The 12,795-nt window shown below is 42.5% G+C and overlaps 1 protein-coding gene across 1 annotated transcript in view; it reads left to right on the top strand.

The window, feature by feature from the left end:
- ANKRD13C (ankyrin repeat domain 13C) overlaps positions 1-12,795 on the top strand; it is a 31,857-nt gene that overhangs the window by 14,621 nt on the left and 4,441 nt on the right. Inside the window, exons 5-12 of the mRNA XM_081193814.1 lie at positions 961-1,006; positions 2,546-2,612; positions 5,513-5,657; positions 6,285-6,416; positions 6,738-6,899; positions 7,583-7,662; positions 10,739-10,837; positions 12,095-12,195. Coding sequence (XP_081049940.1) covers positions 961-1,006; positions 2,546-2,612; positions 5,513-5,657; positions 6,285-6,416; positions 6,738-6,899; positions 7,583-7,662; positions 10,739-10,837; positions 12,095-12,195 — 832 coding nt within the window. The remainder of the gene's footprint in view (positions 1-960; positions 1,007-2,545; positions 2,613-5,512; positions 5,658-6,284; positions 6,417-6,737; positions 6,900-7,582; positions 7,663-10,738; positions 10,838-12,094; positions 12,196-12,795) is intronic.

Genomic DNA, 12,795 nt, shown 5'->3' with positions numbered 1-12,795 from the left:
CCCCCCCCCCAAAAAAAAATCACGCACCCACTGTTGCCTGGGGCTGCAATGGTGCAAAAACGTGGTTACAAAGCATGGATCCACATGGATCCTCAGGATCTTTGCATTGGGTCAGCCAAAATTCACCATCAGAGCACATAGCATGTCCATGGCTACAGCCTGTCCCCCCCCCCCAAAAAAAATCACGCACCCACTGTTGCCTGGGGCTGCAATGGTGCAAAAACGTGGTTACAAAGCATGGATCCACAGGGATTCTCAGGATTTTTGCATTGGGTCACCCCAAATTCACCATCAGATCACATGTCTGTGGCCACAGCATGAAGCACAAAAATGATACGTCCACTGTTTCATTCAGAATATTTTTTCCCTTGTTTTCCTCCTCTAAAAACGATGTGCGTGTTATGGTCAGGTGCGTGTTATAGAGCGAAAAATACGGTAGTTCTTCAGAAGAATGGCTTCATTTGGCAATTATGATCTTGCACAGAAGGACATTTTCTATAAACATAAGCTCTCGGTTAAGGAGCAGCTATCAAAAATTGTCACCTACACTGACTACTTTCAAAGAAGAAATGTATTGCTAAAAAAATAGTTACTCTTTGAAAAATCATTTTTAAGAAGCCAGGCTGTTGTAGTTGTAGTAAAAGAATTTATACATTACATCTGATTGCAAGGTTAGGTTGATTCAGATATTGTATAGTTTGGGCTGTTATTTTGATCATGTTCCTTCTGTACTTCCGTAGATAAAACAAGTAAGACTAATTTACACTTTTTCTTCTTCTTCTTCTTTTAAAGAGCTGTTAATGTGAAAGGTGTGCAAATCAAAACTTCAATTAATACACACTTAACCCAAAGTTTAGCATGTGCAAATGAAAGTTATGGTTGCTAGCATTTCCTGGGTGGGTGGACATGAAAGTAGTCATCAGTTTCTTAACATTTAACAGAAATTCTCTTTCTCTCCAGCTAGGTGACTTCTATCTTGAACTTCACTGGGATTTTCAAAGTTGGGGTAAGATTTTAAAGATTTTTATGGAAATCATAGTTCTAGAGTTGGAAGGGGTCATGAGCGTCATCTAGTCCAACTCTCTGCAATGCAAGAATCTTTTTGCCCATGACCCTGAGATTAAGAGTATTGTGCTCTGCCAACTGAGCTATCCAGTCTAAATACTTATTTCTCCAGAACAGACTTGTTATTTGGAATGATTGGATTTTCTGCACTAAACTGGTTGTAGATAGTTATGCAAAAGCACAAACATAGTTGGAGTTTGATCCAGACATCTTCCACAAATTGAAAGGTTCTTTCTGTTAACAGATGGGACTCTGATCCCATGGGGACTCGTGGCCGGGTGATTCCTGCAGATGGAAGGAAAATGTAATTTTTCTTGATTTCCCCTACATGCCCAGTGCCACTTCCTACACTGTTCCAGAAGGTCACCCAACCCTTTGGATCATATTTTCAGGGGGCATAGGGTACTGCAGAGGAAAAAAAGAGTCTCCTCCCCACAGGACCATCAAGTAGTTTGAGTTCCACTGAAGACATTTGGATCCAGCCCCTTTTGTGTTTGTTAATTTTGGTAGTGCTTGATGGTGATGTAATATTTATTGATCCCTTCAGAGATTGGGAACATTCTCTAGATTCCCTGTAACCTCCCTCCCCGCAGTGAGGGAACCACCAGAAGGCCCTTGGAGCTAGATCTCAGTGTCTGGGCTGAATGATGGGGGTGGAGACACTCCTTGAGGTCCTAGGCCATTAAGGGCTTTAAAGGTCAGCACCAACACTTTGAATTGTGGTTGGAAATGTACTGGGAGCCAATATAGATCTTTTAGAACCAGTGTTAAATGGTCCCAGTGGCTGCTCCCAGTCACCATTCTGGCAGCCGCATTCTGGATTCGTTGTAGTTTCTGGGTAGCCCCATGTGGGGTGCATTGCAGTAGTCGAAGCAGGAGATAACCAGAACATGCACTACTCTGGCGAGACAGTGCGTAGGCAGGCAGGGTCTCGGCCAGTGTACCAGATGGAGCTGGTAGACAGCCGCCCTGGACACACAATTGACCTGCGCCTCCGTGGACAGCTGAGCATAAAATATCAAAAGTGCTTTCCTGCTTGTCAGAATTCAAACAACTGAAATGTGTTTTGCCACTTTTTGGTGGAAGAGATTACGTTCTTTAAATTAGTTACAGTTCTATCAGCTTCCATTCTAGTGGAGCTGCTGGATCAGACTGAAGGCTTGTCTAATCCAGCATCCTGCTTTCCACAGTGGTCAGCCAGATACCTCTAGGAACCCGATAAGCAGGGCATAGAGCAATAGGCCTCTCGTGTTGTTAATCTGCAGTGACTGGTATTTGGAGGAAAGGTGCCAGTGGCCATTGGGTGTACTATACAGCTATCATGATTAATAGCTTTACATACGGCTCTGTTTTAGTTGCTTTGTTGGATGTGTTTATATATGATTTGGTTGATAGTTTTTTATTTTGTGTGTTGTATGCTGAATGGATACATTAGAAGGACATTAATGGTAACAGGGTGTCGTTTTTACCCTAAATGCAGTGCCTTTACTTTCCCGAATCCTGCCTTCTGATGCATGTAAAATATACAAACAAGGTATAAATATCAGGTAAGAATAGTCTTCACCTTTGAAGGGTTACACCGGGGATGGGGAACCTGTGGCCCTCCAGATGCCACTGGAATTCGACTCCCATGATCCTTTACCACTAACCATGCTTACTGGAGTTGATGTGAGTTGTAGTTAACAACATCTGAAGGACTACAAATGACGCACCCCTGGACTGTACTAAATGTAATGAAGTTAAAATACTGAGTTTTACCGTATTTTTCGCCCCATAGGGCGCGCCTAGGGTTTTTTTTGGGGGGGGGAAATAAAGAAAAAAAACTATTCCCCCCCCCAGGCGCGGGGTTGCCGCGGGGGAAGCCCGAGCTTCCCCCAATCCCAGCCCCGAGAACAGCCTGCTATCCGCAAGCCTAGGGAGGCCAGCGGTAAGTCGCGCCGGTCTCCCCAGGCTTCAGAATGCAGGCAGCTCTGCGCAGCCATCGGGAGGCAGGCGCGACTTCGCGCCCCGCTCCGGATGGCTGCGCAGAGCTGCGCTCGCCTCGGGACTGCAGGCAGCTCTGCGCAACCCTCGGGAGGCGGGCACGAAGTGACGCCGGTCTCCCGAGGGTTGCACAGAGCTTCCTGAAGCCTGGAGAGCTAGAGGTGTGCACCAACCCCTCTTGCTCTCCAGGCTTCAGCGAAAGCCTGCATTCGCCCCATAGGATGCATACACATTTCCCCTTCATTTTTGGAGGGGAAAAAGGGTGTCCTATAGGGCGAAAAATACGGTAATTCTATTGCCAATGTCTTCATGCATTTCCAAATTTCATACCCTGTTGTGATGTGGGTGAGGAGGGTAAGATGTAGAGGTCATGCACTGCCCATTCACAGAGCCTTTTGATCTGTGTTTCCTTAATGTTCCAAAACGTTGCCCTGCAGAGTGGCATCTAACTTGGTGTAAGGAGTTGCAACAAAGAGGGAAAATTGCACAGCCCCCTGCTGGTGTGGAGGTGGGCTCATGAGCTCGAACTCTTTAAAGAAGCTCTTCATGTATTGGAGAAGAAACTCCTGTATTGGAGTTTATTACAAAAAAACATTATTTAAAGAAGATAACTGTACAAGAGTTACCAGTGGTCTGCATAGCTGTGTTTACATTGATGGCCTGCTCATAATTGGGAGTCTCCAGATAAATGGAGTTGTGCATGTTTTGCCGCTTTATCCCAGGTGCTGTGATGTGATGTTAGTGTGAGCTGACTTCAAACTCATTTCTGAAATGCCTTTTGTTGAGAGTCGTGATTCTCTCACTATTAATGTTCTCAGCTCTCAACTGGACAAATGATGAATAAGATTTATTCTGTAAAGTGGCTCGCTCTACACCTTTGTGAATTACACATTTGACTTTTTAAGGCTAGTGCGTGCCTAGGGACCATCTTCAGCACAGTCTCCTTAAATCCTGTGAATATTGCATGGCTGCTTCTAAAACAAACACCTGTAGCCGAATATTGGCATAGCTGCCTGTTAGGTGATTGGATGATTCTAAACAAGTCAAGAGGACTTTGGGTTTCTTTTTAACTAAAGATGTTGCTATTTAAGCAGGTTTTTGTCAAAGGGAAAATTCCACGTCTTGCTAACTTTTAAATTAAATGGAATATATATTCTGTGTAATGCTGAAAAGCAAAATAAACTTTTTAGTCTGGCTACATGCTTAATCTAATGGAAATTTTTCACTACTGTTAGCTGTTAAAATTCACCTTATTGTACTGTGTGTGGAGAATTTTTCATATACAGGAATTCCCTATTCAGACATGTACCATCAGCAAGTTTGTTCTTCTGCAAAAGCTAAATTTCTCAGACTTACCTGCTCTGATTTTGTGAATTCACTAGAATTCTCTGGACAGAACTTGCATAGTAATAGTGGTAGAAGTTCTCTGCTGTAGGAATATTTTCTCTTTTATTTTGGCAGAGACTCAAAAGATTTGATAGGACAAGGTCTTGTAGTGTATTTTGGGTTGTATGCAATGAAATGTGCGCGGAAGAGAGTGAGCTGCCTCATCCCTGCCTCTTCCAGCAGTCAGGAGACCTCGCTGGGCTGTAGCACAGGATGCTGTGGGGAAAGCGGGCAAGAGAAATGATTGCTGAAAATTGGGTAGAGGTATCTTCTGTGAAGGGACGCGGATGGCGCTGTGGGTTGAACCACAGAGCCTAGGACTTGCCGGTCAGAAGGTCGGCATTTCAAAATCCTGCGACGGGGTGAGCTCCCATTGCTTGGTCCCTGCTCCTGCCAACCTAGCAATTCGAAAGCACACCAAAAAGTGCAAGTAGATAAATAGGTACCGCTCTGTCGGGAAGGTACACGGCATTTCCGTGCGCTGCTCTGGTTTGCCAGAAGTGGCTTAGTTATGCCGGCCACATGACCTGGAAGCTGTACACCGGCTCCCTCGGCCAATAAAGCGAGATGAGTGCTGCAACCCCAGTGTTGGTCATGACTGGACCTAATGGTCAGGGGTCACTTTACCTTTACCTTTATCTTCTGTGAGTAGAAGCTCTAATCGCTGAAGGTGGCCACACAGTTTTTGCTGCCTTCTGCCACATTTTAGACCACCCCATTCAGTGGATGGTTAAAAGTCATTCCGAGGGTTGTAGGCGACCCCAGTTGTGCAGGGTTCTAAATTACTCCATGAGTAGTAAGTCTACTCCATGAGTAGAGGAGGCTCCCTTCTTCATACCTCACCCTCTTCTTTTGGAGGGTGATGGGCAGAGTGATTCAGGGGGCAGATCTTAGCACACTCATCCCTGCTTGTACGTTGCCTTTGCACACAGATAGCACACCCAAACAGGGCTGATCTCTGTTTCAAATCTTGCTTCTAAAAAAAATAATGAAATCTCACTGGTTCCTTGACTTGTACAATTTTGTGAAGTAATATTCTGGATCTGCTGAAGTATTGGAATGTTCCCCCCTCCGCCAGGCTTGACACAACACTCATAGATTTTACTGACATGAAGTGCCAACGAGGGGACTTGAGCTTCATTTTCAACGGTGATGCTGCACCCTCTGAATCCTTTGTAGTTTTAGACAACGAACAAAAAGTTTACCAGCGAATACATCACGAGGTAAGCTGCAGCACTGCTAGTAAAATATTTCACAATGCTACTCAAAAACAAAGCAAAATATGTTTCTTGCTGTTTTGTGCCCCAAATAAATGACTTGTTTTAAAAATGTACAAGGTAGTTGCAAGATATTGTCATTCCGGTATCAGACATGCAGGATACCTTTGCAGGATACCTTGTTGCTTAACAGTTCTGCTGCAAACAATATTAAACTCTTTTCCCTTATAGATTGCTAATGTCCTCCCAAAATATATTATTACTTACGTAGCAGTGACAGTAATACGATGCACATCTAGGGTCTGAGAAATCAGAAGACTGCAGAAGACTAATTTACGCTGAATGTTTCCAAAGGCAACATGTGAACGCGTAGCTTTAGAAAGAAGCTGAAATTAAATGGAGAGTAATCGTGTACCTGAGAATGTATATCAATGGGAGATATAGTGTACTCATACTTGCAGTGGTTAAGACTGCTACCTAATGGAATTATTACTGGAAGGCTTCTATTTATTTCAGGCAGAAATTGGACAGGGAGAGGATAACAAATCTGTTTAAATAATTTGGGGTTTTTTTAAAAAAAAACAACCCACAAAGCAAACCCAAACCACAATTAATATTCTTGCTTTTTTTCAGGAATCTGAGATGGAAACAGAGGAGGAAGTTGACATTTTGATGAGCAGCGATATTTATTCAGCAACATTATCAACCAAATCAATCACCTTCACACGTGCCCAAACAGGATGGCTTTTTCGAGAAGATAAAACAGTAAGACTTTTTAATAACTATTTTAAGACATCCATCTTGTGCTAGTGTGCCCCAGGGAAGATGCCTGTAAGGCAGGTGAAACGTGGGACAAAAATATAGGCTGTCAGTTTTGCTTTCCCAGTCATCTAGATTGGGAGAAGGGAGGATGTTAAAAGTTAGGGTTATAAGAAAAGCGAGTGAAATATATAAAAATGAGACATTAGGGGCAAGAACATAAGCAGTTGGCAGGTAGGCAATAAATGAAAAGACTGAATGAGTTTCAGTAGAAGTTTTGCATTTTGGCTCAAATACTTCATGTGTTTTATCTTTGTGTGTTTGCAGGAAAGGGTAGGAAACTTTTTGGCAGACTTCTACCTGGTTAATGGACTTGTCTTAGAATCAAGGAAAAGACGGGAACATCTCAGTGAGGAAGATATTCTTCGAAACAAGGCTATTATGGAAAGCTTGAGTAAAGGTGGAAACTTGATGGAACAAAATTTTGAGGTACAGTTAAAAGTTATATTTAAATTGAACATTTAACAACAGATGGCCTTTTACTAGCCTAGTTCACATGTAATGCTAAGCCAAGCCATTGCTGAGTGTGAATGTGCAAGTGTGCAGGTACTCACAGCAGAAATCGTGACCACTTCAGTCCACTCCCAGTCCTCTGGCTGCCACACCAGCTAGAGCTTAAGCCATGGTCTGGCTTAGCGTTACAGCCAAACCTAGGCACATGGTTTGTCTTGTTCCAGACAGTCCAGGAGTTATAGCCAAGGTTTGCTCTTATCTTGATGCTTGTGATTTATCTGGGGGAGACAAAAGTTTGACCAAACTGCGGGAGGCAGTGAAAGACAGGAGTGCCTGGCGTGCTCTGGTCCATGGAGGTCACGAAGAGTCAGACACGACTAAACGACTAAACAACAACAATCCTTAAGAAATGCTTATATTTTTGTACGCAGCTCTTCAGGCATGCTAACACGTGTACACTTCTGCTTCATGTTGAAATGATTGGTTGCTGTTCATTTGTCAGGAGTGTAGTGTTCTAATTTTGGATTTACTCTTCTTCAGATTGGCAAATGTTGGAGGAAGCATGAGACACAGATGTTCTTTTAGACGAGATGATGGTAGCCTACTAAGTAGTAAAGTGCTTGGATTTACAAATAATTCCCATTTGTTTTCTTTAACAGCCTGTCAGGAGGCAGTCTCTTACTCCACCTCCACCAAACACAATTACATGGGAGGAGTACATATCTGCTGAAAATGGAAAGTGAGTATTAAATACATACAGTGTGTGTATATAGCCGCTGCTACGTATATACCTAATGTCGTTTTCAAAACATAATGTGTTGGATCAGGGCTTCGCATGAATTGAGTTCTTTTCACGAGACACTCCACTGGGAGGAGGGAGGTTATTTTTCACCGATTCCTCCCTGTGAAATGTCGCCCAGGAGGACCCTAGCTGTGGGCTGGTCCACTATCCCTCAGACCTTGTGGCGGGCCGGAGAAGCAGCACCTGGGGCAGGGGAGCTGGAAGAAGAGGCGAGGGGGGCAAGTAGTCCTCCTCCCGCCATCGCTTCTCATGGGTAGGCAGAGCGAGCTCGTCCGCTCCGCTCTCTGGCCCACTGGAGCACCAGGGCGGCGCCGGCGGGAGGAAGAGGCCACGCCATGAAGCCAGAACCCGCCACGAAGCTGAGATTCATGGCAATGGGAGGAAGAGGCCAAGTGGTGGAGGCTTTACCAATCAAACGCTGTGCCTGGTTTACCTCAGTGCAGCACGGGGACGTCTCTGCCAATCAAATGCCGCTGAGGTAAACCAGGCGATTGAGTGGAAGAGCCGCTGCCACCATTGCCGGGAGTCCCAGCTTTGCAGCGGGTTACGGCTTTGCGGAGCGGGCCAGATTTAGGACCCAAGTGGGCCTGATACAGCTTGGGGACCTTAGTTTGCCGACCCCTGTTCTAGGAGGTGGCGCTGCAGGCTTCAGTGGGGAGGAAGAACTGGTGAACGTTACCTTTTCTTTTCCCCAGGCTTGAGTTTTGACTGAATCAGGGTCACTTCCATGAGCAGAAGCCCATGGTGTCTGTAATTCCTTGGTTAAATCCTACATGTGCATTTTATTTGGCATTACTCTTCTATGTTTTTAGCTTTTCCTATTTTATCTGCAAACTTCCTTGAGTCTTGATCTGGGGAAAAGGCAAGATATAAATATGCCTTCACCCCAAAGGCGCACTTTTCCATTGTCTCCTGAGAAAGACGCCAGCCATATAAATACGATAATAAAATAATAATTACAGGGAATTGAAACCTTCTATTCTTCAAGCTTTTTTATTTAAAATTGTGTGTTTCAATATATTTAGTTTTATATATTAGTTTATTTTCATTGGAAGCATACAAGCAATTTCTGCAATGAGAGTATCTTTTCAATCAGAATGCATGAAGGACTCAAATATCATCTGCTCCGGGCCTTTATTGGGGTTTAAAAGTGCACATCTGTGAAATTTAATTATCTATGAAACCAGCCATGGCATCCAAATTTATTGCATAAGGTGCTGTCCTTGGCTCACCTCATAGGTAGTCATTTGAAACGTTTAGTATAGAATTGAGAACAAAGATGAATATATGAAACCATTCTTCTTATTGCTGCAGTAAAGCCTTATTAATTTGAAAATAGAAATGTCTGCTTAAAGTTGCACACACAGGTTTTAGATTGTATGGACTGACCCCAATACGTTTAGGTCCCATTGTTCCAATGGTGTAAAATCAGTCCCTTTCTCATGGGAATCAGATATGTCCTTTGTATTTGGTGTGATTTATCTTGAAGAAAAGTAGTATGATAAGATCTACTTATCCAGAGATCCGTGAAACTACTCCTGAGCTCCAAATGGTTTCGTGAAAAGCAGCATTCAGCACCCTATAGTAAACAGCTTTTGAAGGATGATTTGATAATGTGTGTAGACTGGGATGTGCATGTCAGAATGCTGTTGAATGAAACTCCTATTCCATGCACATAATCTTATTGTCATTACTAGAGCTAAAGCAGCTATCTCGAATTTGGTCAGTATTAGTGGCATCAAATCAAAGGCTTTTTCATCCTAGATTTTAACTGTGACAACACTGCTGTTTAACCCTCAACTCATGATATTGTCTTTGTTTTAATAACATCTTAAACTGATTATATATGCCTTGTTGTTTTTACTTTTATACACATGCTTGACCAAATCAGAAGTGGTCTCTTCATTTTGGACTTTCATGGGTTTGGGGTGAAATGGTCATGAAGGCTTGACTAAACACAAGATGACAAGTCTCTAATATTGATGGACTTGGGGAGCTTTGGATGACTCTGGATATTTTACGGATGCCTCAGCATGTCCTTACTTGTAAATTTTGGAATGTGATATCTTTCTTAACACTATTCAGAGGCTTAGCTCCAGCTTTCCAGCAGCGTCTCCAACTGGAGAGGGTGGGGGAGGCATTTTTGCCAATTCCTCCCACCCTCCCACAGCCCCATGGGAAGATGCTCTGGAGAGTGGGAGACACCCAAACATTATCCCACCACAGGACAGGGCACTGTGGGCTTCATGAGGAAGAGTGAACTCTAATGAGACTTTTTGCTGGATCTCCCTTCCTTCCAAGATTTGAGGGAGCCCTTCTCTTTGTGGAAAGATAACTCTAGATCCAATCCCAAATGTACAAGTTTAAATGTAAATATTAAAGAACAGTTCTAAGTTTCTAAACAAAATTGCACTCAAGGAAGACAGTCTGTTTCAGTATGAATTTCTTCCATACTTACACATTGGTCCAGCAGAAGTTGTTTGATCACAGAAATTAGAAAGTAACATGCTGGTATCTATTCTTTCTCCCCCCCCCCCCCGCCTTTTTTAAGGCTTCCACACTATTTCCATTTTAGTGTCCAATGGCCAGTATGGAAAGAACTCTTAAACTAGTTATCATGACCATTGGGTTCCATGCCACACTTGCAAAACCTTTTAGAAACGGTATGAGGGTTTGCTCTTCAAAGTCAAAAGACAAATTCCCCTTGGGCTCATCTGAATAGCTTTTTAGATCCTAGTCCTAGATTCTTAACTGTGTGAAATCATACGGCCAAAGTGTGTATGTGTATTTATCTTTTTCTCTTTTCTACAGACTTCTATTCAGTTGCTTTAATCTGTTAGTCCCTGGGCAGCTTGCCTGCTTCGGCAGTTTTTGCTATCTGAACTCTTCTAGGCATCATTAAACAACTTCTGTCAACTTGTTTTCCTGCACAAGAGAAATGCATTCCAATTTCTTATTGTTTTTATAAATTATGTCTCTAGGGAGGTTTTAATTTTTATTTTCTTTAACTTAGAGCACCTCATTTGGGTAGGGAACTGGTCTGCAAAGAAAGCAAGAAAACATTTAAAGCCACAATAGCCATGAGCCAAGAATTTCCTCTAGGAATTGAATCGTAAGTCTCAAACTGTCCACTACAAAAGTTTGTGAAAGGGCATGTGATTTAGCTAAAATACGCTGATATGTATAAAATTTTGCTTGTTCCAAAGACTGCAGTATAATACATTGCCATAGAATAAATGGGAAAACATGTTGCCTGCCATAGGTTCACCTCTACAATGATCCATTTTTTTTGTAGTTTCTCCAGTATTCTTAAATGTAAAGTTCTCAGATTTTATCCAGACGTCTCAAGTCCTCTGTATTCTGTTCTCAAATCTATATAAAAAAATGAAGTGTGTATGATTTATTCTGCATCTAAGAGCCAAAGAGCATTCCAAGTTTTGGCAACTTTTTCAAGTAGAAGAAAAATCTGGGGTGAAGGAGGTTGAACTTTGGCTAGGAGGATTGTGGGACAAGGAATAGGAATCGTAAGGGTGGGGTTGAAGTTATGGAAGTTAATGAACCCCTGCAAGAATGTGCACTGGAGGCCTTGTAAGCAACATGTTGGGTTCTGAAGCCTTTCAGCAGTGTACCCATAGTAGTACATTCGCTCTACTTATGATCTGAATAAGTTAGCCACTTACATAGATGCTGTGGAGGAGATGATGTGAAAAAAATTAATGAGAGATATTCGGAATATATAGTGACTTGGAAATGTCTAGTTTTTGAAGTTTGATGCTTTTCCAGATCTTTTATTATTTGTGTGCCCGGATAGGAAGTTTTCCGACATCTATAAAGAAAAGTTCCTAAACTGGAATTTTGGAAGATTCTTCCTGTTATGATTCAAAAGGAAGCTTGTTTTAAGCTTGACGCTTTACTACTGGAGTTCTTAATAAGTTTTAGTTTCGAAACCTATTGAAATCCTGAGATTTAAATCTCACCTAACAGAAAATAAATGAGTGCTAAAACTCAGTTTTACCCAAAGGAGAAACAATCTGGAAATCCTCCTACCAAGTCATTTGAAGCTTGCTGCAGTTTGAATAATCAGTTGTGACTGCCTCTGAGCTGCATTGGACCAAAGTTATGCCGGACTATTTAGCTTACTCTTGCTTAACCTGCATTGTGCTAACAAAAATGGTTCAGTATAATTACTTGATTTGAATCAGTGGCCATGAACAATAGCATCTTTCCCTCGGCATGTGTCTTGGCTCAGTTTGCAGTGATTTGCTGAGATGACACCTCTTTTTCTTACAGTGCACTGATTAGGAGTGTGTGGGTAAATCCTAAAGCTGCTAAGAGATGAAATTGTTACATGTGTGTGTTTCCCCCCCAGGTTATTGAATGTTTTAGAAGTAATTGCACCCTTCAAGCACTTTAACAAACTGCGGGAGTTTGTGCAGATGAAACTACCACCGGGTTTTCCTGTAAAGTTAGGTGAGCTGTCGAAGTGTATTTCATCAATTAAAAGGGACTGTCTGGTCTGCCAAGAACATGGGTTGTATTGAAAAGCCTTTTAATCTTTGTGGTGAGAAATGCAGTGGGCTGTCACTCAGGCTTTAGCAGGAGGACAGTCAGATGCTGGAGTGAAACTAGCATGCCATTTCATAGTGTACTGAGTGGAAAGTACACAATAATAGAAAGTGAAGTTATTGCCTATTGAGTAGGCAACGTAGGAAACACATTTAGCATTTGGAGATACAGTGTATATGGAAGGGAGATTAACCCTTTTCTGCATGCCCATAGTTTCTCATGAAAATCACTTGTTTCCTTAATAGTCTTACTTCAAAACTATTTTGGCCAATGAGAAGTGCGGCAATAGAGTAAGTAAGGCTGGAGACAGTCAGCATTTCGCAAGAGATGCAAACATGGTTTAATATCTTAGGGCCTTGTCCCCTCTGATAAAGCAGGCTAGTAGGTTTTCCCAAATACACAAAAACCTGCAGAACTATTTATCCAAAATCCAAAAATGGGATGAACATACACCACAAGCAATGATTCCGTTTTCAAGACGTCACCCCCCATGAACAAAATTCG

The sequence above is a fragment of the Podarcis bocagei genome, assembly GCF_964188305.1.
Source record: "Podarcis bocagei genome assembly, chromosome: 5".
In the NCBI taxonomy this organism is placed as follows: Eukaryota; Metazoa; Chordata; class Lepidosauria; order Squamata; family Lacertidae; genus Podarcis; species Podarcis bocagei.
The sequence above is the reverse complement of the archived record's forward strand: the minus strand, read 5'-3'. Positions and strand labels throughout refer to the sequence as shown.